Raw genomic sequence first — 25,088 nt, forward strand, 5'->3', positions numbered from 1 at the left:
AATTATACTAATCAGTTCGAGACCGTCAAATTTTATAAAGAAGTAGCAAAGAGACAATAAGAGGGTACCAAAATTCAGTTTCCTTCAATTAGCAAGTGAAATTAATCGAAACATAACCACAATTACTTCAATGACCTAACTTGCTAACTTCTGGTTTTATTTGAACATTTCAAGTGCTTTCTAATTTTATTTAATTTCTAAACTATAGCTAACATGTAGAACAACAAAACAGCTACAAATACATTCGGGTGATTGCATTGTTTTAGTATTTATGAAAAAAGGCCAAGTGCAAGCGCCTCTCGCGACATTCGGAGTTCCCTCCTTTCTTGAATATAAATTTGATAAACTTCGTGTAGCAAGAGTATCATCGTAGTAGCTGCTCGGTGAGAGGGTGCTGCTCTGAACTTTGCATCATGTAGCATAGTATTGAGTCGTCCCGAGATTTTGGTGATCAATATCCAGACACTTATCTGTTCCTCTTGTCATTCACCTGACGAAATGACGACAAAAACATCATTTATAGACCATTTCTGTGGCGTAGATTTTCCCACAGGGTTGATCACAGCATGCTCTGCTGTTGCGAGTCGATACCCAATTACGATTTCTTTGCGTTGGCGTCCCCTGATCATTATTTCGAAGAAACAAAGCTCTTCCTGGTCATAAAGATAGCATTCTGCAGGCTTTATACACATCTCGTTTCCCTGAAGAGCCAGGAACAGATGTGTCAAAATTCGGTAAGTGAATACTCGACAAATATACATTTCCGCCGTCTAAATACACCAGCGGGGCAATGGATTTCTAATTCTTAGGTAGTGTTTGGGAGAACTTCTAGGAAGCACTTTTCAGCTTTTCCTTAACAAAATTTTGAAATTTTGTGAAATTTTGTTAGTAAAAGCTGAGAAGTACTTTAGACTTGTTTGGATGGATAAAATTGAAGCTGACTTAAATTCGCTCCATATCAAATTATACAATTTCAATAGTAATTGAGGTGGATTTTGGTGTATTTGAAATCCATGTCTCAAATCGACATCGTTCATCAAATCAAATACCAGCCTCCAACTCAAATTCATTAATCCAAGTGTAACCTAAAAAATTTAATGGGACAAAAGCATTGTCCAATTCTTACGGGCATCCTCAATCAGTCTCCCCCTACTGGCCTACCAGTCTACATTTTTTACACTGCCCTACTATATATATAAGAAATTACTGAAGGAAACCTCAGAAAGCTAGAATGGTGAGAAGCATACCTCCTCAGCAAATAGTTCTTCAAGCACACGATTGATTTGTTTGTCTTCTGCAACCATGGCTAGAGCCATGCTCACCAGCTCATTTGACAATACATAGTCACTTATCCTAGTCACGGACACAAGATTTCGAGTTCTAGAATCCAATATCTCACTTATAATAATTGATTTGTCTGAAGCTTGCTGCATTTCCCGAATCCAAGAACTTTGTGAGAATCCTGAATGCCTTATAGGAATGGATTTTGCATCCTTGTACGGCAGGCGTTTTGACTGGAGTAAATAATCATCCAAGTACTTTTAATCAGTAACTGAGAATTGTTACAGAACTTCTCAACATGGTGGCGAAAAAATTAGACAGAAAAACCCTGGTAGGAACCGTGGATCAGAGTTGCATTGAAAAATTGGTTCAAACAAATTAAACTTTGAAGGATTTGCACTTGTACAAAGTGACATAGGAATTTAAGAAAATGTTTTTTTGTTAAAATAAGGTTTATATGCACATATAGGAATTATTATTAATCAACAATACGCCAGGGCCTTGGAGCACACCAAAATATGATACCAACTAATTTGATTTATATTTTAGAACACAACATTGAGAAGAGGAGCAGAGCCTTAAATAACACTTTTGGGGACAAAACTAAAATACTAAAAGTTTAGGAAGGGCGAAGTGTATTTTATCCTTATGCATGGTGCATGAAAATTTACAGGTGTAAAGAATTATTTATGGCTCTCAAAACAAGCTTCTACTTGGTTCATAATACAATGATTCACGAACAATGAAAAATATACTAAGTATAAATACTGATAAATAAGGCGTGGTTTGTACAAGACCCCAACACTTAACTTAGACCTTCTGGCTATACTAATCATTTAGTCCGGCCTATGCATGAAACCCAAATCACAAATGCTATTCCATGAAATAAGCTAAATAATGCATAACAAAAGGAAACAATAATCTCAAACATTAAAACTAAAGAGGCAGGCCCATTTACATTTAAAAGTCTAAAAATGGCTCAAATGATTAGATCTTGGTCTTGAATTCAGATAATAATCAACTGTAACTCATTGAATCACATTATAATATTATATTATATATACATCTACCAAACACAGATAGAGAAATGACCTGTATATCTCGAATAAGGAGGAGGGTAGCAAGAGATCGTGAATCAGATTGGACAATAGAGTCTTCCACAGATTCATCTGCAAGAATTAAAATCTGTTCTCTTAGAGTTAGTAATGGTCATGACAAGTGGATCCAAACGTCAGTTTCAGAAGTCCTCATTTAAATTCAGTACCTAATCCCAGAAACATCAGTAGATGAACAAAAATTGGCAGCTGAAAACAATTTTAACAAACATAACTAATAGCCTCTTCTCTATCCTGGAAGTGTGGTGAGGGGATGATCAATAATGATTCCTACTCTTGGCAATGCCAAACCTGATTGGATGAACAGGGAACAATTCTGCCTGATTAAGATGAAGGTCTTATTTGAAGCCATGTCATGCATTGAAATGCATAGAGTAATGCTATAAAACTAAATTTCAGGTAACAGGCTATTCAAGAAAAACAGTTTCTTTTATACCACAAGAAGTCATAAAGGAACAGCATATGCAAACCTGATGCTTGACTAAGATTATTTTTCCGGAATAACGATATGGACCTTTTACATTCGGAAAATATAGACATTGAAATCTTGCATTTGTTTACCTCAATCTCAATCCCCATAATGGACAACATAATTTTAAGATGCCATAACAAAAACAATAGCATTCTAGTGCAAAATGCTTTAGATCAGAAAATAAAATACTTCTCTTTCCACGTCCTATTTGGCTACTTGAAATTTTTTGCATAGCTCAACCATCACAATTAGAACATTTCCAGCAGAAAATTTCCGGTATACTGGTGCATTCTAAAGATGAAACTTACAGAATCAAAAGTCTCCAAAGGAAGACTCTCCAAATGGCGTCTGATGACAGCATTCCCGTCCCTATGGACTAGTTTTATGTTCACTAACCCAAGAATATCAAGGCCACCATCTGTTAATTTTTTATGTCGGTCTTCCACAGGAACCTCATTGAACATCCACAATTCAGATCCCGGAGCCAACAATGCCTCTAGCACCTACAAATGGCAGTGTACAACCAAACTAATATTTATGAGATACAGCAAACTTTTATGTAAAAATGCGAACATTTTTCTCATTTAAATAGTATGTGATTAAACACACATTTATCATTTTTATAAAACAGGTTCGAGAAACTTATCAAGCGGTGAAGCTTCGTAAGAACATTGCATATCAGCAATTTCATCAAAAGAACATGTCATCTAAAAGCTTAATATCACAAAAATTTAGAGCATTAATTGTTAATGAGCTCAACCAGGTCCCTCGTGGAAAAAAGATCATTCTTTCTCCATATATGAGTGAAGGTGAGATTTGAGATAAGAACACTCCTTTTGGCTAGTTTATTCAAAACTTCAGTTCATAAAAAAGTGAGATACTTAATATTTGATGTTTGCAACAAATGCCTTACTTAATCTTCAAGAGTATCATTGGTTTTGAGCTTGTATTACACTTGCAAAGGACTTGGCTAGTAAACAGCTTCATAAAATTCTGACTAGATAAATTACAAGAGTCAAGACAATCAAGATGTGCTGGTTTTAATGAAATGAAATGTTCAAGGCGTTTTCTTCAAGAAAAACACTACAAGATAAATTTTATAATAGAAGAGGAAGTATCAATTTTGGATATATAGAATTTTAGAGGGAAAGACCAAACGCAGGCACATGCATGATAAGTTTTGTAATAGTCTCATGGAGTGCTAGGAGTTGTTACCTACTGTCCATGCACATGAAGAGATGCATTCCCTTTTAATTAAAATACATACAAGCAAGTAAAATAACTATTTTTCTCGGCTGATTGATTATGATAGTTCATATTAGATCTCATTACCAACTCTCAAGCAATAGGACACTCTACAGGTTTAGATATAAATCCCTTTATTTGTGCATTATCAGCATCAAACTGTAGTATATAGGTTTTAGAGAGTTGGTTAACCTAAATTGTGCATTGCATTGCAATAACTCGAGTATTGGCTCGATTAATTTATATGTAGAATTGCAATTAATAGTGTTGAGAAAGCTAATTTATATGCAGAACAGCAGTTGCTCAAGCTCTGGATCTGGTAACGCCTGAAAACCAGCGCATGCTAAAATGTGTCACCTTCTATTTCAAATTTAATACTCTCTCTCCCTCATTTGTTTAGTCCAGTACTCCAGTTGACCAAAACTTTAAAATGAGCAACAGCAATTTGTTGAAGCAGTCAAAGCTAGCTCTAGTGTACACAAAAAATCTAGAGCACAAGATCAGCTTATTGTAGCAAATTGAAAGAACCACCAAGATGGAAGGAAACAAGAGCTGTTTTTGATACAAGTATGAAAGTCAAAGAAAAGGAATGTGATAAGTCTGCAAAGAAAATTGAGGTCATCAGTATCAACTTGTTATAGCAAATCAAAAGAACCACAAAGATGAAAGGAAACTAGATTTACTTATAAAATAAGTATGAAAGTTAAGGAAAATGAATGTGATTATGCGCAAAAATCACCATAATCATATCATCGATGTCACGTCGCCAACCACAAAATAGAATCTTTTCAGGGAATTTCGGCGGATCAGTTATCCTGGGCGATAGTCCCTTCCGAAGCTGCAGAAAGCAAGATGCATACATGAGAACGGCAGCTTCTAGAAAAAGTGTAATCACAGCTATAATCTATTGTAGCTGCAGAAATCAAGATGCATACATGACTGCAGAAATCAAGATGCATACATGAGAACGACGGCTTCTTGAAAAAGTGTAATCACAGCAATAATCTATTGTGTCTCTACCGTGTGAGTATGTGTTGCTATTTTAACTTGCCTCGTTAAGAGCAAGTTAACAAGATGGCAATAGGATGGATACAACAAATGGGAGAAATTTTTGTTCAACTCTGAAACATGTAATAGACAATAAATATCACAAGCATTTAGGTCAAGAAATCTTCAGAAATGAAAGTTTATGCTTTGAGAATTTCCCAACTATATATCTTCTCAGGCGGAGACCAATTCATAAAACAAATGCAAGAAAAGTATAGGAGGATAATAAAATTAAATAATACAAGAACTAAATATGTTTGGTACTAGATCTAACCTAGCGTCATAAGGTGCCTAAACTATTTGAACATCAATATACACATTATCACTATTTTGCATTTTAAATCCAAAAAATGGTGTAAAACCTTTTTAAAAAAGAGTGACAGGAAAATCTGTACAATGCCTACCTCATTCAACTCTGTTTATAATTTTCTTTGTTTTTTTTTTTTTAAAGGCAAAGTTTTGATGGACTCGGCAAGAAGAGACTGCCGTTTTTTGCAGTTCAAAGCGGAAACGAATGGTCAGACCATTTGGCAAGGATTCTCAAATTGGTTATTTTGAAATATCAAGCCAGTTGGCCTACAGATAATGGTACACAAAACCTATTAATCTGTCCATTAAATAGAAATCTGAGAGCATTTCGCCAGACAAAACTATTCATGTATATCAACATCAAAGAAAGTGTGATATAAATATAAGATATAGCCTTCGCATTCAAAGTCAAAGATGTCCATATTTTAAACATTATACTAGTGATATTATCATAAAGTTGGAGTTAAGAGGTTGACCTCTGGCAAGGAACTGGGGGCATATGTGTCGTCATCCTCGGCAATGACAAGGATTTCATCACCTTCTTTTAGAACATATTTATCATCAGGATTCATTTTAATCTTTCCACCATCTGCAGCAACTTTAACTCCACAAGGAATTGCATCAGGAAAAGATACAAGTACATCTTCAAAACGGGTACCATCCAGTTCAGGCCATCTTTTGATGTAGAACTCCGCATTTTCAAACCCCAGAATGTCTTCCCATATCTGCCAAGTGGAACCATGATAATTCACATAATAAATACCTAATTCTCATTTTTTTTGGGACAAATTTCTGGATTTTTTTATAGTGGAAGCTACAAGTTTTTGACATTCTAATTGGAGAAGAAGAAAGTGAACTAAAAAAGTTTAGTGTTAACAATATTTCAAATTAAGTTTTCAAATGCCGAAGTAGAAGACAGATTGAATAATTTGTTAATTGTCTAGCAAATCCACACATCATTGATAAAACTTACAATCTTACCATTTTGAAATCCATGAATCCCACCGACTGCGTGAGTTGTTTAATTAGTTATGGTAGGTTTAGATAAATCCTCACCCCCATTGAATAAAAAAATACACACACACGGACTAACATAACGCTCTTTTTAGTCACAACTTCCTTTGATTAATCATAATCAGATGATACGGAAAACATGGATTTTTCCACCCAGCAAATTTTGAACAGTTAATCGAGATCAATTGCCAACACTATTAGTTCATTAAATTGAATAATCTGCAACACTTACTACAGAATATTTGAACTATAAAAGTTGAACTAATGAAATCTGTAATAAGAGCGTAATGTGGCTGTGATATTCGACATGTTAAAGACATGGACAAAACAATAACAAAAAGGATAGTTAACCCAGAGACTAATGTTCTAGGATCTACACAACCTCGATTTTCACCTTTATAGAAGGTACGCTTTCTGAATGATAAAGTTATTGAAATACCCCAGCTTCGTTTCCACAAGTAATAATACACAGCATATGTAGAAAATCTACATATCATAGCTAACCTGCGCCAGGCCAGGCTGGAGAGCACACTGTATCATCAATCTCCCAATCACATCATGGGCAACAACTGTTTCTATCAGTTCTCCTCCAACAAGCTTGACCAAAGGCTCATTATCAAGATCGCTCATTTCCACAACAATATGGCCTCTTAGACCCTCTTTCACACCAGTAAGACTGAGCACAACCCTTAAAGCACGTGCATCACTCTAATATGAAATTCCAAAGCAATAAGCAACTAGAAACTCTAAAATTTAACCATACGAAGACTTATTGAAATAAAAGTAGGGACCTGATCAGCATTTTCATCAGATGCCAATACAATGATTGCCCGTGCCTTGGAGACTGAGATCTGCTGGCCAAACACGGGTATAGGATAAAAGAAAAAATTATAGGGCTCAGTTGGGGTGGGGGGTAAGGGGTGGGGCTTTGGGATGACCAAAAGAATTTGACTTTTGTCGAAAAAATAATTCTTAAAAATGCATCTCAGTATCCTGCTATGACAAGGGAGAATAGATATGGGTTATTGTCAGTATAGTAAAAGCTACCTTTTTCAAGTCTGCAAGTATAAGTGGGCTACCGCTTCTGCAGATAACTGATGTTCCCATCAGGTCAAATTCAAGCTTTGCAATGTCCATTTCCATTTCTTCCTTGTCTCTTTCAGCAAGTACAACAATAACACCACCACCTATGCTCTTATTTGCTATTGCAAGCTGCTTCAAAAGTGAACCCTGTAATAAAGGATAGTTTCTAACAATTAATAAAAAAATTCTCTAATTCAATAATCACAAATTTAACTGCATGTAGACGTTCAACGTATCAAGACGCTTGTTGCATGATAGTATGTCTCATAGTTTCTAGGGGAGAAGGAAAAATGTAGAGCGTAATTACAAACAGTAGATCAGCAGGCACGTCGAAATGATCAGGAATAAATTGATACACATACCTATTAAGCACCTATTACTCATTGAAGTTAAGGAGAAAGAAAAAGGTAAAATTAAATTCAGTGGCATTCTTTTGTGAGATAACACCAAAAACCCAGGAGCACAATACAGAGGTACAAGTCACAATCATTTATAGCAATGTTTGTGATAGAATTACCAGTTTATCACTCCATCCTAGAACGAGGATATGGTTACTTTCAATGACCTCACTCTTGCCTTTACGCAACGAATCCACCTTCTCTGATATTGCATCGGAAACAAGTCCAAGCATCATGGCGAATATAAGCATGCCTCCTGAACTTATAGAAACTGAGACAATTCTCGGACCTGTACCAACTCTATCGGCGTGATTTCCTGAGTCTGCCACAAAGGTCCAAGAAAGCCAAAGGGCTTCGGAAAAACTGCCATCACTTACAGCATACAGTGCCAAGCTCCCAAATCCGATGAGAAACAGAGTCGCAAAGAGAAGTGCAAGCAGCTTTGCATAAGGATAAACAGAGAAGCACACATCAACTTTATAGGCAATTCTTTTCTTCAACGGGACCTCCTCTTTGTTATTCTTTGTCCTCCTCGAAAGATTCTTGATCCGTGGAAGATAATCAAGATATTTGTACAAAATAAATGGCATAACGAGAGTAACAATAACAGTGTAGAGAGCAATAGTTCTACCGTCAGAGTGCCCTAACCACAAGACTGAACTTTCATTTTCAAGCTCCATATCTTTTACATGATTGCTATCGATGTAATTTTTATGAATGCATAATCTATGTAGGTTGGCATTTTCTTCCTGCAAACACATCCATCTTTCTTAATCAGGATTTAATGGCAAACCAGGTTTGTAATGTCATTTAGTATATATCATGATACTCTCATGATATGCCCAAAGGGACACAGCAAACACTGAAAGAAACAAAGGTTACCGAAGGGCGCTCGGAGTTTGCATTCAACCACAACAACATTCCTGTGATATTACCAAAACTTAAAATAGACACACTCTACTTGGAACTTTGAAATTACCTCGAGCCTTGCAACCTCATATCGCATCCCAATTGTGTACAGTAGTGATAGTATACTGAGAAACATGAACTGCAGGTGCAAGCATACCACAAATCACAAATTCATCCATGAAAATAGCTCCAAACAACAATTGAAGCCTAAGAAGCAAATGGCCAGAACACGCAGCCTACGTAACAACAATAAAGAGCAAGAATCCAACTCTATTCAAGATCCCCCTGTGATCTTCTAATATTAATTATGAAGTAACAATCAACTAAACACTAAAAGGAAAAGAAAGAACGAAAGGAAAAAAAGGAAAGAACATGTCATGGAAAAAAAAATCACTCACAAATTTTAACCTCCAAGCGCCCCCGAATGATGAATTCGCCTGAATACTACTGGAATGAGCTGAATCACGAATTAATGTTACTCTGGGAGAAGGGGCCAAAGCCGCCGTGGAGGCTTGAAGTGACAATGTCTTCAAGTCTTTGTCAGCTTTCAGCTTCGTCCTACTGCTCCGGCGTCCGGAGTCCACTGCAGAACCACTCAAATTTGGCGGCATGGAAGTGCTACGAGCAGGAAATTGAGCTGGTCCCTGCTGTTTCGACAAAGTAGAAGATTTGATGCTGAGGTTTCGGCGAGTGGAGTAGGGGCCGAGATTGGATGGGAAGACGTAGTCCCGATCCGAAAAATTGAAGCTGAAAGCATCACTATCGTTGCTGCTGGTTCCACCGCCAAGGTAAGTGGCTGCCGATGTGGCGGAGGATGAGGCGGAACTGATTGGTGGAGATGGAGAGACGCGGCGTCCGGAGGGGAAGATGGGGCCCGGAGATTGTGCAGCTGCTTGGGAATCATCAGAGCCTGAGGCGTCGGTAGGCTCGGTTTTGGACTTCTTGGTCACCGGTGGCCTCTCCGGCATGCCCGTATTCGGCTTCGGGCCCGATTGGCCATTGGTCCCCAACATTCCACCAGTGTTCCCAGACAAAGACTCGGGCTTTAGCTATGCTTAAGTTCCTAGTCTATCCTCCACTGACCCAAAAAGACCCACACCAGAAAATCCAAATGAATTCTAATCGTGGGTGGGATTGGACACACTAAATTTATAATTTTTCTGGCACCATTCGAGGCTCCCGAGTAGAATAACGAGCTGAAATATGAAGAATTAAAGTGGAAAACACATGATGTGATTAACTGATTATTATATTCTTGAAATGACGCAAGAAAATGAGGCACAGCTACGTTAAAAATGTGCATGTTCTCCATATTTAGTGCAGTAACGCCTACTCCGCACTCTGCTCTCCTCATTTTGTTTCTCGGTACCATTCGATTACAGTGAATAATGTTTTTGTTTTTGTTTTCGTTTTGGTTTTGAAATTGCTACAAGAAAAGGAAGAGGATGGATTGGAGACTGCCCAGCTACATTGGCATTTAATTTTCGGTTGAAGTATTCTTTATACTTTATTTTAGTTTAGTTATAAAACAAAAAAAAAACGAAAAATAATTGTAAAATTTGTACTTCACAGTAATAAACGTATTGCCATCTATATCTTTTGCATGTACATCTATCAAAATAGGTCAAGTTAATCAAGTCAGCTAGCCCCGTCATACAAAATAAGATAGTTTATTGACAATTTATCAATTTGCTTAAATAGTAAGACGGTCCGCGACACCTAACCAAATCTAATACAAAATTGGCTAGTGTGTTCCATCACTTAAAATTGTTGAACTAGGATAGTAATTTTTCAACTTACCAAAATGGTGTGTCGATTAGTCTCTTTACATTTTGATAGTTCTACTTACATGTTATCAATTTTTAGACAGAAAAGATAAATAGTGATTTATTTATTTATTCCGATTAAAGACTCGCATATAATATCAAATTTACGAATTTTTACCAAATCACAAAGTGCCTACTTTTCCAACCTTTAGGTCCCAAAATATTGGTTAGCAAATAAATATTGATTTGGAACCACATTTCTCTACGTGGTTTGTGTTTCCAGCCTAAGAATTAAACTGGATGACAAACCAAGAAATTTGGGCTTAGAAACTCAAAAGTACTTATTTTGGTCCTTGGAAGACAGTTTCACGAATTCATATCCATGATATAAACCGGTTCGACTGATATCTACAATGAAAATTAATACTTTGACATAAAAAAATAATAAATTTTTATGGGTCAAATCGAATAAAATATATGTCTAACAAAATTGATTTTTGAAATGTCTCATTTGAAATAACAACCGAAAATCATGCCTCGGAGAACAAGAGAATTTCAAGGGAATTTTCAAATTGTAAGGTGTAAACTTGTTTAGTATTTATATGGCCCCAAAATATGAGCTCATATTTGACTTTGTGTTAGAGGTCATGAGTTCAATTCCTTCTATTTAACACTTTCTTGGAATAGTATCTCACACAAGGCTTGTTTAGTCTGATTTATCTGACTAGCGTAATTTGCAAGCTATTACATTAGCACGGCGTTTACGCACTGTACACGAAAAATAACATCCGCAAATTACCATATCATTAAAATATATATATATATATATATATATATATATATATATATATCCAATAACAACTGTCGGATCTACCTGCCCACAACTTCAGATTTTTGGACCAAAAACATCTGAATTTTAAGGTAACTCGAAATCTGTTTGTCTCCATCTGCACGGGAATCGAAATACACTCCATTTTATGACTCAAATACCACCTGGGGAAAATCAGAAAATGAATCCCCGAACACTGGCCGCTTCGCTTTCCTCTCTGGTATCCCAAATTCTTCTCCTCCTCTTCCTCATTTTCCCAGCCTCACTCACCCCACCTCAAGATTTCCAAGAAATCGTTTTTCCTCTCCTGCACCATTTCCTCTTGACTTCAGATACTGTTGCCACCCTTTCTTTCCGTTCCTTTTCAAGAAAACGGAAGCGGGCTCATTTCCAAAACCCCGATGCGTCGGACGGAGACCATGGCGCCGGGCCCGCTCCCGGGATGGACTCGACGGTTCCTAAGAGCCCCGAGTCTTTCAAGCAGTTTTTTGGGATGAGGATATCTACATTCGAATGGCTCTGTGGGCTACTCGAACCGTTGTTGGACTGCCGTGACCCGGTCGAGTCGCCTCTCGATTTAACGGCTGAGGTAAGGCTCGGGATCGGCGTTTTCCGGCTCGCCACGGGGGCGGATTACCCTGAGATCTCCGGCCGTTTCTGTGTTTCAGAGGCCGCTTCAAGATTTTGCGTCAAACAGCTCTGCCGAGTGCTCTGCACCAACTTCCGGTTCTGGGTAGGGTTTCCGAGTCAAACCGAATTAGAGTCCGTTTCAGCGCAGTTCGAGGCTCTCACGGGTCTTCCGAATTGCTGTGGAATAGTGAATTGCGCTAGGTTCTTGATCGAAAAACGCAATTCTTCGGATGCCAGGATCGAAAACGAGGCTCCAGCAGACAGCATTGCTGCTCAGATCGTGGTGGACTCATCATCAAGAATCTTGAGCATAATTGCTGGCTTTCGTGGTAACAAAACCGACTCACGAATCTTGAGATCAACGAGTTTGTTTAAAGACATCGAAAATGGCGTGATCCTGAATTCGAGGACTTTGCATATGAATGATGTGTGTGTGCCTCAGTATTTAGTAGGAAATGGGGGGTATCCTTTGCTTCCCTTTTTGTTAGTACCTTTTGTGGATCCTGAGGAAGGATCAGTCGAGGATAACTTCAACAATGTGTGCAAATCAATGTGTGTTTCTTCGATAAAAGCTGTTTCGAGTTTGAGAAAATGGGGTGTTTTGAGTGGAACGATCAAGGAGGAATACAAGGTTGCGGTTGCTTATATTGGTGCTTGCTCGATACTGCATAATATGTTATTGGCGAGGGAGGACTATTCGGCTTTTTGCCAAGAGTTGGATGAGGGTGACTTAAACTTTCAACATAGTGCTAGAGTAGGGGAGAATTTGAAGGAAGAGGAAGCCTCAGGAATAAGACAGGCATTGGCTAGAAGAGCAAGAAAATAATTAGGATGAATACAGGTTACAGAACATGAACATCTTCTTTAGTTTTTCGGGTTCGTTATTTCAAGGTTTGCCAGTAGCTAGCAATACAGCTCTTTTGAACACTCTTGATTCTTGAAGGAGGTCCATAAACATTACTTGTAGAAACATCATTTTTTTTTTAGTTCAGAAAGCATAGAACTAAATGAACTAAATACTGGGAGAAGGATAAGGAGTTTCTTTTGTTATTGTTACAGCCCAGGTGTCTTTGTTTTCCAGTTTCAGCTGCTATGTTTCATCGGTTTGTCAATAGGCTGATTCAACGATTTGCTCTAGGCTCTAGCTGATTAAGTTGCGAGTATCTGTTCTTCGCCGTTGCTCAGGACCTCGATAGTTTTGTGAGCGTCAGGCTCGTTGTGGAATCGGCTCACGCAACACGTGTGTTTCTGCTTCCCAACATACGATGTTTAAGAAACACTGTGTTTGTATCTGTATATAGTGACATTTTTTTATTCTTGACAACATGAAGTGTTCTTCAAATTTATTCTTCTGATAAAAAAGTGGTTTGCCATTTAGATGACTAAAGAATGATTGTCATAATGGAGTTTGTTCAAGTGTTAGACGATGTTGCATAACATGGCCCTCAAGTTTCTTGAAAGCCAAATCCGATTTATTGTATCTCATAGTATATACATACAACATGCGATTAAGTTATATCATTCTTAAAAGTTTCTTAAAACGAAGAATAAGATCATCATTGCATTATAAAAGGGGCAACATTCCTCCTCATTTGCAGCCTGGGGGGTGCAAAAGTTCTCACTTTTTGCACGAAAATTACAAGATGTTAAAAATTATTTAGATAAAAATAATAGAAAAAATTGCTAGATTTTTGGACTGTCCTCAGATTAGGCCCACTAAGCAGAGGTTCAACAAAATAAAATCACGCCCGGTGGGACTCGAACCCACAATCGCCTGATTAGAAGTCAGACGCCTTATCCATTAGGCCACGGGCGCTACTTTGACGATGTGCGTATTTTTAATTAAAAGTTATTAAATAATTGGGGTAAATTTTATGCAACAGATCATAGCCTTTTATGCAACAGATCATAGCCACTCCAGTATTTGGATTGAAATTTAAAATATTTCAAGCTTTTGTCAAAAACAGTAGGAAGAAGAATTATTGTTTTTTGGATACATTTCTTCAAGATTTGGTTGTATAGGTAATAAAGCAAAACTATGGCAAACTGAGACTAAGCAACGGAAGAAAATGAATTCTATATCGCCGGCGTTCCCGTTTACCACCACCGCCAAGCCTGCGGCGGTCATTTCTGACGCCACTTTGCTTTACTTACCTTTCTCAATATGCGCAACTACCCAAAGCCCAAAAACCCAGAAGAAACCTGCCCTTAGACAACGCTCTTCGAAACCCAACAAAAATATATCCCCAGCTCCAATCCGCACTCCGTCTACAGGCCCCTCTTCTTCAATTCCTCGCAAAAAGGTCACAGCTTTATATATCTGTGTTTGTTACCATCTGAGTTTCTGTTTCTTTTCTTTAAAAATTGGTTGTTTGCGTTTAGTTTCATGCTTGTGTTTTGCTCTTTTATCTGTCCTCTTGTATTAAGAGGTTTTCTAGATTTTCAAAGTCATATGGTGGATTCTTGAAGACTTGAAGTGATTTGGGGGCGGTGGACAGAACCAGGGGTTGGATAAAACTTAGATTTGTAGAGAGGCTGCATGTAGCAAGTTTTCTTTTTAATGTGAGGGATAGCTCCCTGGCCCCTTGGTAGCATAAAGTTTGTTTTTTCCCTCCAGTCTGATTGCCCTCTTGCAGTTTGTAAGTTATAATTTGTTGGTCACCCTCTGTTTTCCCCCACAAATTATAGGTTCTGGTGCCTATTGGATTCGGGACAGAAGAAATGGAGGCAGTGATAATTATTGATATTCTTCGTCGCGCAGGTGCAGAGGTAACTTTGGCATCAGTGGAGGAGCAGCTTGAGGTGGAGGCGTCTGGAGGCACCAGGCTTGTAGCTGACACATTCATATCTTCCTGTTTTTATGAAACTTTTGATCTTGTTGCACTACCGGTCGGTTAATCTAAACCATGTTTGTGTGGTTTTTGGGTCATATTTATATGTACATTAGCTGGCAAACACACACCTTATCTTACATTTGTATCAACCTACTTTGGCCTTGTGTTGCCAAATAGGGAGGTATGCCAGGCTCCGCTCGTTTAAGAGATTGCAAAATTCTTCAAGATATAACTAGCAAGCATGCTGAAAAGAAACGATTGTATGGTGCAATATCTGCTGCTCCAGCTGTTGCACTTTTGCCTTGGGGGCTGCTTAAGAAAAAGCAGGTACCTTGAATCTGGTGCAATGTTTGAAATTCAATTACTTGTTTTTCATGTGATATATTTGATTACTCTGTTGTCTAATTTGATCATAGTTTATCCTGCAAGACGACTTGTCATCCTGCCTTTATGGACAAGCTTCCTACTTTTTGGGCTGTAAAATCAAATGTTCAAGTTTCTGGAGAGCTAACTACTAGTCGAGGCCCGGGCACTTGCTTTGATTTTGCTGTATCATTAGTGGAGCAGCTCTTTGGCAATTCGGTGGCCATGGATATTTCTGACTTGATGGTACGCGAGAACTACTTATATTTGATGTGTTTTGATTTTACTTGCATTTGAGAGGACGCATGGTTTGTAATGCTGAATTGTATGCACACCCTAAATGTTCCTCATTGTGGTTCAAATTATATTCGAAAACATTTAATGTCCTTTAATTTGTGCAGTTGTTAAATGCTGATGCCAATGCTCTGAAAGAAGAAGAATTTAATGACATATCGTGGGCTCTTGATCATACTCCTCAAGTAAGAGCTTCCTTTTCCTTATCGATACATGTTGTTCACAGAACCTAGTGTATCCTAAATAATCTGTGTTTATCATAACGCAATTCCTTATTCTTAAGCTTCTGATAAATGCCATAGGTACTTATTCCAGTGGCTAATGGCTCTGAAGAAATCGAAGTTGTGACCATTGTAGATATTCTGCGACGAGCTAAAGCAAATGTTATCATTGCTTCAGTTGAAAAATCTTTGCAGATTTTGTCATCCACTGGTACAAAAATTGTTGCTGACAAAATGATAAGTGCTGCTGCTGAATCAACATATGATTTAATCATCCTGCCGGTATGTTACTCTTATATATTTCGCATCTTACCCAAGAAAGAATGCTACGTTTGTTTTTTTTTTTCTGGAGATGACATTTTTTTTGCTATATGTGGTATGACATGTAAGAATGTATTTGCTCAGTGATATTCTATAATATATAATATTTTTGTACAGTAATAATATTGTATATATAATGCTGAAAATATTTATTACTATTTAAAATTTAATTTTGTATTGCCGAAACAATAACAGTGTAGCTCGTAGTAAAAAAAAATCCTTAGCTTAATTAAACCCGTATTTACTCAGCTTGACTTATAGGCACCCCTAATCATCGTCCTTAAAAGGTGTCGCCTTATTTGGCTCATTTTTATTTAGGGAGGAGTCTCGAATGAACGACTTCACAAGTCAAGGTTTTTAAAGAAATTGTTGAAAGAGCAAGACTCCGCTGGAAGGTTTTTTGGTGCCATCTGTTCCTCTCTTGCCATTTTGCAAGGTCATGGATTGCTCAAGGTGCGACGCTGATGGGATTCACACCTCAATATTTCTGTATTTTTTTGTTGAAACCAAAACTCATTCCAGCTCTTCTTTGAACAGGATAGGCAAGCCATAGCTCACCCCTCTGTGATGAGCAATGTCAATCACGTGGCAACTGGCGCTCGAGTCATCATTGATGGGCAACTTATTACCAGCAAAGGAGGCGCTACTGCAACTGATTTTGCTCTAGCTATTGTAAGCAAGCTTTTTGGGGTCGCAAGAGCAAGGAGTGTGGCGGAAGGTTTGGTTCTCAAGTACCCCAGGTGACAGCCGGGTTACCATACCTATGCTCGTCGGAAGCTCTCCGCGAGCCTTCTTCTGCGAGAAGGGTTACATGTTCTCCAGGAGATTGGCAAATCTTGAAATCCAAGAAACAAACAGTTGTGTGGCAAACATTCCACATAGCATGCACAATAATGAGGTAGGCCTATCAAAATTGAGTTTTGTAGTTTATCAATTTTGAAAAACTGTTCAATTCTCATTATGTTATCTTTTTTTTAATACATATATATAGTGGAGTAATATGAGTTATTTTAGTTACCATGGGAATTGAAAATGCTAGTTTAGGTCGGTAAAATAGCCTTCACGGCTTCACTTGTATGTTCTTCAACATGAAAATATAAAAACATGATATATAATACATATAATTTAGTATTCTAAAAGTGAACTGATATAATTTAGTATTCTAAAAGTTTTTGAACAAATCTAACATATATACATACTGAGAAATTTTCAGCTGCTCAATCAATATGTTCAACTCGTTCCCGACCACTAAAACCCGGTATCGTGTTTTAGTGATGTGAAATATATATATATATATATACGCCCACGGGGGCATAGGTGAGTTGGTAAGGACTGAGGTGACGTGGGAAAAAATTTCCCAGCGTTGCGGGTTCGATTCTCGTGTGGAGCATATTTTCGGCTGAAATATTGTGGGGTATGTTCTGGGGGTTGGATCATGTTGTTCCCTCTTTCAGATTTTTGCCGCTCGTGCACATCCCTCGATTTAATCTTCGCATGAGCCAATGGGCCTCTAACTCATATGGAATGGGGTCTCCTTCGGGATCAACCCTTTTAAAATATATTTTTTTTTTACATATAAATATATCATTTTGAATTGTGAATTTTCTTTTGTGTCCTTTATTATCTATTTTATTACATCACCATTAATTAATCATATTGTGTTTTAATTAATATTGTCAATCAAATATCTTTTCTCTATTATGTATTGATATTGAACATATAATTATAAATTTTTCACGTATATCGAATGTGTTTTTTCCTAATATTTTATTTAGCATAAATATATCACTTCAATTGTGAATTTCTTTTTTCATCCTTATTTCCTTCATAAAATTTTCATATTATTGTTAATGAAACCCTTCGTGTTCCACTATGTTTGGAAGCATGAATTTGCTGGGATTTATGAGAATTTGGATTTGTAAATCTTGTTTCAACTGTTTGGCCAATTGGATTTAAAAAATAGAATTGGATTTTATGGGATTTGTTAGGATTTCGTTGTGTAAATAAATCTTATCAATTTTGATCAGATTTGAGGGGATTCGGATATGAGTAGAATAAAAATCAACCAAATAAATATTTTATATTCCTTGTAATTTCATCACTTACGTCATCTTCTTCGTTCATCTTCTTTGTTTAGCCATACTTTTGTCTATCTTCTACCTTCAACCAAAAAGTTCAAATTTCACAATAATCATGTTTTCTTCGCTCATGGTGTGCAATGTTTGCTCCATGAATTTTGAATAACTAACTCATTGAGTCAAGTGACATTTATGTGAAGTCTGTGCAAGGTTTGTTCTTCAAACCTTATTCTGATCTTTTTGTTAGCGTATAATGCTGGCAATATCTAAGGCTGGCAAGAAAAAAATATCGAAATCTGATGACCTGAACGAGAGACTTGAAAGTTTGAATGCCACAATGTCGCAAATTGCCAAAGTGCTAAACGTTATTGAATAGAACAAATTGAAAAAACTGAATGGAGTGGATAGAAAATTCATTTATGAAGCAAATGATTTTCTAATGTCAAATTCAACTACAACTGATTTTTTCTTGTAACTTCCACAAGATGATCTCGTCGATTGGTTAACATGAAAAATGGACAATGCTTCTTAAGATTTATTGATGATTTGATTCGGTAGAATAAAAATTAGGATGTGATTGCTGATTGAATTATTTATAATTTTATTTTTTTCTATTTTGCATATTTGACATTGATTCCGGTTGTTTTCATGGAAATGGAACAATGATAATATTTTGATTTAAATTCACGTATTTGGATTGAGAAGTAAATATTATTTATTTTATAATTTTCACATATCATGTTGAATTTTGATATAGTTTATTTCATAAAATTTTAATTTAAATATTTATTAAATCTTATTTTTTATTATTTTATGTTGATATTTTATTTTTTCACTAATACTTATTTATTAATCTTATAAGATAGTACGTAGTTTATATAAAAAAAATTTATATATTCTAAATTAAATAGTTAAATAGATTTAAAAAAATACGACCAGATTTAATTTTTTTAATTTTGGTTAATAATATTAATAATATATTTTGTAAATTATTTGTGCACAAGATTATAGAAGAGTTAGATATTTATTGAAATATAAAATTCCAAATTCAAATTTCTTTTTCTCCAAACAAAAAATGGATTTCGAAATACCAAAATTGAATTCATAACCAAACAGCAAATGGGATTTCAAATTAATGAAATTCTAAATCCAATTCCGAATTCAAATCCCATTTTTTATTATTCCAAACACAGTATTTCTCTTACTAATGTTTTTAATTGTTAATAATGCACTTGCACTTTTCTAGTTAATCAAAATATGTGGAAAGATGTCATTTGATCCCATTTTAATTGAAATAAATTTTGAAACCACTCATAACTTCGAAGTTCGTTTATAACAGTCTATTTAGATATTTAATCGAATCTATAATTTCGTATGTTACAAAATTTGAACCTTTTAAGGAAAAGAGGACAAAATTGATTTAAAACATCAACAGAGTCGGAAGGAACCGACCAACCCACAATGCACTGTAACCCAACATAGGCTGTGAGGCCTGCCTTTTAGGCTTTAGCGGATTTGGAAATTGCTAACCAAACCTGTTTAATTTAGGCGTAAAGAGAGAAGGTAAACCCAACATACCTAGCCAATATCGTGTAATTTGGTGGGTTGAGACGGGTTGGGACCGAAACCATTAATATATATTGTTGAGAACATCTATTCGGAAAATAATGACCAAACAAGTAATAAGGAACCACAATAGTTTCATTGATTTAACAAGCTAGATTTTACACAAACGAGGAACCTTAAAATTACAATAGGGTTAACCCTACAGATATTAATAGTTTTCAACGAGGAGCAAACAAGATTTTACACAAACAAGGAACCTTAGTGCACTGGTGTTACACTAGAGATTCATGCATAAAGCACGCAATCCTTTTAAAGGATGCTGAGTCAGTTACCATGATATTTTGAACCTCCTCCCCCTAAGCCTACCAAGGTCCAGTGCTCGTCCTCCGCAGACATCTTCTTTGAGCTCCACCTGGTCTCTTTGTTGTCTCCGCCGTCTGTCAACAAACAAAAACCCGTAACTTCGAGATACATGGAACATAACACTCTGTAATATGTAAAAAGCACACTACTCAAATTGTATATATATCCTAAACATCCAGCATGTTGAGAGCAGAATGTTACTGAAAATTTGGAACATACTATATTGTAGCATTTGGTTGCATATCTTTCTCACAAGTGATGTAAAATCTTTCACTAAACTCCAACCATTTTGGGTTGTTCACAGTACACCGAAACAAAATTTTTTGAACATGCAAAATTACACATGAATCATATATAAAATATAGATAGGACTGACAAATACAACTAAATGTCAAACTGTAACATAAACTCGACCTAAAATGTTTACAACATAATCTATTTATACAAGTGACATGCAGCAATAAGTCATATGAGTGCAAGAAATGATATAACACCAGATGTTTGTAATTAATGTTTTGGATATGGTATGGCAGCACATTGGAGGGGAAGACGGGAATCATCACCCGAAAGTTTAAATTAGTCTATCAAAATTTTGCAAGTAAAGCAATTTAAGAGTTGACAAGGAATAAGTACCTGATTTTTCTGCATCTCCAACAGATCATACTGAAGCAAAACATGAAATGCAGAAACAGTATAATATGTTAGAATCAAGAACTCACATGGTCAAAGTTTTGGACCTTTCTTATTGTCCTAAAAATATACCTGTTTTTTGCGCAACTCTCTGTTCATTTCTTTGAGTGTTGCTACTTCCGCTTCCAATTCCAATGTATATGCCTGCATATGTTTCACATTTTGGATCACAATCACTAAAAACATGAATCCCGATGAGCCACAAGTCTACAAGACTATAAAGTGCCATTTAACATGAAAAATTTGTGATGAAGCACCTGCTTCCTAGCACGAGATCTAGCAGCAGACTCCCTGTTCTTTATCATTCTCCTCCGCCTTCTCTCCACTACTTTCTCCAATGAAGCAGTTGATCTCCTCCCTCGTCCCCCAACTTGACCGAATGCATAAGGCACAGGAGAAGGAGAAAGAGATGGTGAATCCATGCAACCCTTAACACTAACATCACAGTGAGGAGAATTCCTGGGCGAATTTTGGGTGACAGTCACTCCATTAGATAATACCCCCATGCCCCTCGTTCCATTTTGATACACGTTATTATCCATAGTATTCGTTATCCCAGCCACTGAACCCTTCATTGGGGAGTTGTTACCCATATTTGAAGGAGAAGAAAAGGCTAAGGTTGTTCTCTTGGGAAGAATAGACTGTAATTGTGGCTGCGGTTGCGGTTGTGATGCAACACTGGTTACACTAACACCACTTGTGTAGACCACCACATTTGAAGGAGTAAGAAAGTGTTGATTGCCCAATACAACATTGTTCTGAGACGGTACTTGCTGAAACTCTGTAGTTAAACCAGTATTATTATTGCCATTTTGTAGAGGTAAACCAGAATAGACTCCATTGCTGGTTGGCCCTCCAGAAGTTTGAGCATCTTCTCTAACCACACCAGCTTTTGCCAAAAAATCTTCTAATGTCATCTCCCCTAAAGTGGGCTCCCTAGGACCCAAGTTCAAGCCACCACTAGCACTAACATCTTGTACGCCAATGGTCTCTTTGAGAACGTCTCTCCACACTTCATCGACGGTTTTTTGGCTAAGTGTACGTGGTAAAGTCAATGAACCCTGCCTCTGCAAACTTCCATTCGGTGCAACACCGTCTCCCATGGCAGAGGTCGAAGCATGTGTTTCTTCAGCTGTCCAAATGCTTTTCAGAAGTTCCTCCATGTTCATGGATCCAAACTCTTTCCCGGGTAACCCCAAAGAGTTTTGGAACTCATCGAAGGTCAAGGAGTATATGGAAGACTGTCGCGTAAAAGGGGGGTTACTTGTTTGATTCCAACCACTGTCATCTGTTTGGGATGTATCTTCAAAATTCTTGAAGTTCATGTAAGACCCCATAAGTACAAGATAGCAAACCGGAGCAACCAGCTGGCTGAACTCACGGTAATCACCAGTTCAGATCTTGATAATCTACACAAAAATACCAACACAACCATTTACGTACAAAGTTGTTCTCCAAAAGTTCATGTAAAAGTATAGACGTGAATGAAAACAGTATCATACTTCAAACCATCTAATAACTAGACCAACTCAATACATCAAATTAATGGTTGCCTCCATGAAACATGCAAATTCAGAGTCTCAACATAAATTAAGATCCCACTTCATAGTTTCAAGGATGCATTTGACTAACATTACAACACATGTAGCCAACTTCTTCTATTTTAACCCTCAAACAAGAGCAACACAGCTTTCACTTGATTAAGTGGAAGTATATTAATTTACTGAAAGATTTCACTCATAGCGTGATTAAATTATCAATTTCCAAATCACACAAGTAGTTACAATAATTCTCATACTTGGGTATTCGCAAAGGGACCCAAACAGCCAAAGTCAGAGTGTTCTTCAAAATAATCCGCATGGCTCCTATTTCTCATCCGTTTCCTTTTCTTTTAAAACCCAGATAACCGAAGTAAATATCAATTTCTAAACACCAAGACAATCAAATCCTAAATTTAACCATGCCCATCACTCCCAATAATCAATTGATGACTCAAATCTCAGCTGCCTCCTATCACTCGAACACGGTGCAAGAACTTACAGAAGAACCATTCCCTTCTTGCCGTCATTTTTTACTATGTCCTTACTGAACAAAAATCTCACCAAATCATCAATAATTCAACACTAGGAGAACCTAAACCTTAATCTTCCCAATCCTATAATAAACCCGTTAACAAATTCAAAACAAAAACCCAGAACTACAAATACAAAAGAAATGTCCGATAAACATCGATCTACTCTCTGTAACCCGAAACATGAACCGATTCAACCAAGTTCCCATCTTTTCAAGCAATCAGCCAAGTCAAAAAAAGTTAGGAAAAAAATGGAAAATAACAGGTAAGAAAAGAAATCTCTAGAACATTATAGAAACCACCAATCACCTTGTGGAGAGAGATTTCTTCACCGACCGGCTTGTAGGTGGAGTCGACAAGTGTCTTGTGCCGTTTCGACACGAGTCTCTTCGTTATAAATCTCCGTCGCTACTTATTTTAATCATTTTCGCCATTTCTTAATTCAACGGGGCCTGAAATTTCAGAACGTGGACCAATGAGAAGGAGGTCTGGGGGCCTCGATTTGATGGACCAGCCAATCAGATAGTTCTACGTGGGCGTATGTGGATCGCTCATATATTCGGACAAGGTGTTAAATGGCGCCTTCTTATTGGTTGGGATTTCGGCGTGGAGTACGGAAATATTTTGGTGCTTTCTAGCAACAATTTAGATTTTTTTAAAAAAAATAATGGGTCGGATCCCATTTTACTGGCTTATTCAGGGGTGAATTTAAAATACTTTGACTTGAAAAAATTATCATATTTTTTATATATTTTTTTTTGGAGCAATTTTTTATAATTGTTTTCATTTATTTCTATCAAACTTTTGTCTCAGGTTCACGTCTTTGGTATAAAGTTTTTTGGAGATTTTTTTAAAAAAAATTAAGTTATATATATATTATATGAGTTTTGAAATTCGTAAAATTCCAATAATATTTTTTTTAACCTTAAAAAAATTTGTCACTTTTTTTTAACTCATGAATAACTAGAAAAATTAATTTTCATACAAAATACTCTTAATGTAAAAATAATTATATAAATACATAGTTGATAGCAATTTAGATATTAAAAAAATAAGTGTTATATAAAGTAAGAATATCGTTTTTATTTAATTAGAAATTAAATTTGGGGCAATTTTTTTCCAAACCACTCAATTTTAGCTTTTACTAGTATTTCACTCCGTGCGATGCACGGAGTATTAATATTTTAATAAAAAAAAATTATTATTACTTTTTTAGAATATATATCATAAAAAATTTATATCAAGTTTATAATTAATATACATATAAAATTGATTTACTAACAATCAATATACCAAACATTCACAACGATACTCTTTTAAAAATTCAAAAATGTAATATTATATAGTTTTTTTTATATATTTAATATGATAAATATTAGTGAGAACTAAGCATATAAAAGTAACACAACACTCAAAATAATAACATAAATTGAATAAAATGATACATCATTGTATATATTTTAATGCATTCTATATTTTTTAGGTGGGTCCAGCCATAATATCGATTATATTAAGCAAAACCTAATTATCATTTATAGCATTTATGCAAATTTTAACATATATAGGGGCAAAAAAAAAAATAAGTGAAATTAATTGAAAAATAATGATATATAATCAAATTTTGAAAAGAAATTGATACATTATTATAAATAACATTATTGAAATTTTTTACATATATATAACACAAAAAGTCAACCAGAATTAAAAATTCGTGATAACTTTCTTTCAAATTTTTAATTTTGAAACAAAAAAATTGATACATTACAATATATATAGTATTTATGAAAATTTTCATATATGTACACAACAAAAAATTGAAATTAAATTAAAAAGTATTGATAATATCTTGTCAAATTTAAAATTTGAATAAAAAATTGGTACTGCATCATATATTGCATTTATGAAAATTTTCAAATATACATAGACATAAAAAAATTTAACTAAAACTAAAAAGTAGGAATAACTTTCGATCAAATTTCATTTTTTTAAATTGAAAAATGTTACATCGTCATATATAATATTTATCGAAATTTACACATATACATGGTTACAAAAAAATTAGAAAAAATTATAAAGTATTAATAGCATCCTTTGAAATTTCAATGTTTAAACCGAAAATTGGTACATTATTATATATAAAATTTACAAATTTTTTTTTTTACATATTTGACCAAAAATTAATTGAAATT

General features: G+C 35.9%; 3 protein-coding genes and 1 non-coding gene across 14 annotated transcripts; 1 reads left to right on the top strand and 3 right to left on the bottom strand.

Moving 5' to 3' along the window:
- Nucleotides 1-32: 32 nt before the first annotated feature.
- LOC140887184 (probable ion channel POLLUX) lies at nucleotides 33-10,182 on the bottom strand. 4 transcript variants are annotated; one of them, XM_073294263.1, is made up of 12 exons: nucleotides 9,272-10,179; nucleotides 8,944-9,012; nucleotides 8,084-8,713; nucleotides 7,531-7,713; nucleotides 7,275-7,334; nucleotides 6,988-7,191; nucleotides 5,946-6,194; nucleotides 4,853-4,951; nucleotides 3,177-3,371; nucleotides 2,374-2,466; nucleotides 1,248-1,514; nucleotides 33-701 (listed from the first exon to the last, which is right to left on the bottom strand). In XM_073294263.1, exons 1-12 carry the CDS (start codon nucleotides 9,884-9,886, stop codon nucleotides 483-485), a joined length of 2,883 nt encoding a protein of 960 aa, XP_073150364.1. In that variant the 5' UTR covers nucleotides 9,887-10,179; the 3' UTR covers nucleotides 33-482. The 4 variants fall into 4 exon arrangements, with proteins under 4 accessions (XP_073150364.1, XP_073150366.1, XP_073150365.1 ...); XM_073294265.1 differs by lacking the exon at nucleotides 33-701 and having other exon boundaries at nucleotides 1,328-1,514; nucleotides 2,374-2,450; nucleotides 9,272-10,181; XM_073294264.1 differs by lacking the exon at nucleotides 33-701 and having other exon boundaries at nucleotides 1,473-1,609; nucleotides 2,374-2,450; nucleotides 9,272-10,182.
- A 3,659-nt stretch (nucleotides 10,183-13,841) lies between these two features.
- Nucleotides 13,842-13,914, bottom strand: TRNAR-UCU (transfer RNA arginine (anticodon UCU)). The gene has a single exon. It is a non-coding gene; the product is annotated as a tRNA-Arg (tRNA).
- Nucleotides 13,915-14,053: 139 nt separating this feature from the next.
- LOC140891222 (protein DJ-1 homolog C) lies at nucleotides 14,054-17,137 on the top strand. Of its 7 annotated transcripts, none has more exons than XM_073299597.1 (8): nucleotides 14,054-14,401; nucleotides 14,787-14,987; nucleotides 15,110-15,259; nucleotides 15,362-15,541; nucleotides 15,697-15,774; nucleotides 15,892-16,092; nucleotides 16,450-16,584; nucleotides 16,669-17,137. In XM_073299597.1, the coding sequence occupies exons 1-8, from the start codon at nucleotides 14,168-14,170 to the stop codon at nucleotides 16,873-16,875; spliced, it is 1,386 nt and encodes a 461-aa protein (XP_073155698.1). In that variant the 5' UTR covers nucleotides 14,054-14,167; the 3' UTR covers nucleotides 16,876-17,137. The 7 variants fall into 7 exon arrangements, with proteins under 7 accessions (XP_073155698.1, XP_073155704.1, XP_073155702.1 ...); XM_073299603.1 differs by having other exon boundaries at nucleotides 14,271-14,401; nucleotides 14,860-14,987; XM_073299601.1 differs by having other exon boundaries at nucleotides 14,277-14,737; nucleotides 14,860-14,987.
- A 2,752-nt stretch (nucleotides 17,138-19,889) lies between these two features.
- Nucleotides 19,890-23,328, bottom strand: LOC140886791 (ABSCISIC ACID-INSENSITIVE 5-like protein 7). Of its 2 annotated transcripts, none has more exons than XM_073293638.1 (5): nucleotides 23,209-23,328; nucleotides 21,086-22,237; nucleotides 20,901-20,972; nucleotides 20,772-20,801; nucleotides 19,890-20,212 (listed from the first exon to the last, which is right to left on the bottom strand). In XM_073293638.1, the coding sequence occupies exons 2-5, from the start codon at nucleotides 22,163-22,165 to the stop codon at nucleotides 20,138-20,140; spliced, it is 1,257 nt and encodes a 418-aa protein (XP_073149739.1). In that variant the 5' UTR covers nucleotides 22,166-22,237; nucleotides 23,209-23,328; the 3' UTR covers nucleotides 19,890-20,137. The 2 variants fall into 2 exon arrangements, with proteins under 2 accessions (XP_073149739.1, XP_073149740.1); XM_073293639.1 differs by lacking the exon at nucleotides 23,209-23,328 and adding an exon at nucleotides 22,627-23,178.
- Between the last annotated feature and the right edge of the window lie 1,760 nt (nucleotides 23,329-25,088).

Source organism: Henckelia pumila, chromosome 3, assembly GCF_033568475.1.
Source record: "Henckelia pumila isolate YLH828 chromosome 3, ASM3356847v2, whole genome shotgun sequence".
Lineage (NCBI taxonomy): Eukaryota > Viridiplantae > Streptophyta > Magnoliopsida > Lamiales > Gesneriaceae > Henckelia > Henckelia pumila.

Coding starts and splice junctions, on each gene's coding strand:
- LOC140886791 (XM_073293638.1), bottom strand. CDS start 22,165: ATGGGGTCTTACATGAACTTCAAGAATTTTGAAGATACATCCCAAACA. Junction 20,973..21,085: donor GATCTCGTGCTAGGAAGCAG/GTGCTTCATCAC, acceptor AAACATATGCAG/GCATATACATTGGAATTGGA. Junction 20,802..20,900: donor GAGAGTTGCGCAAAAAACAG/GTATATTTTTAG, acceptor GTTTTGCTTCAG/TATGATCTGTTGGAGATGCA.
- LOC140891222 (XM_073299597.1), top strand. CDS start 14,168: ATGAATTCTATATCGCCGGCGTTCCCGTTTACCACCACCGCCAAGCCT. Junction 14,402..14,786: donor CTTCAATTCCTCGCAAAAAG/GTCACAGCTTTA, acceptor CACAAATTATAG/GTTCTGGTGCCTATTGGATT. Junction 16,093..16,449: donor ATGATTTAATCATCCTGCCG/GTATGTTACTCT, acceptor ATTTTTATTTAG/GGAGGAGTCTCGAATGAACG.
- LOC140887184 (XM_073294263.1), bottom strand. CDS start 9,886: ATGTTGGGGACCAATGGCCAATCGGGCCCGAAGCCGAATACGGGCATG. Junction 9,013..9,271: donor GCGCTTGGAGGTTAAAATTT/GTGAGTGATTTT, acceptor TTGCACCTGCAG/TTCATGTTTCTCAGTATACT. Junction 7,714..8,083: donor TAGGATGGAGTGATAAACTG/GTAATTCTATCA, acceptor CCTTTATTACAG/GGTTCACTTTTGAAGCAGCT.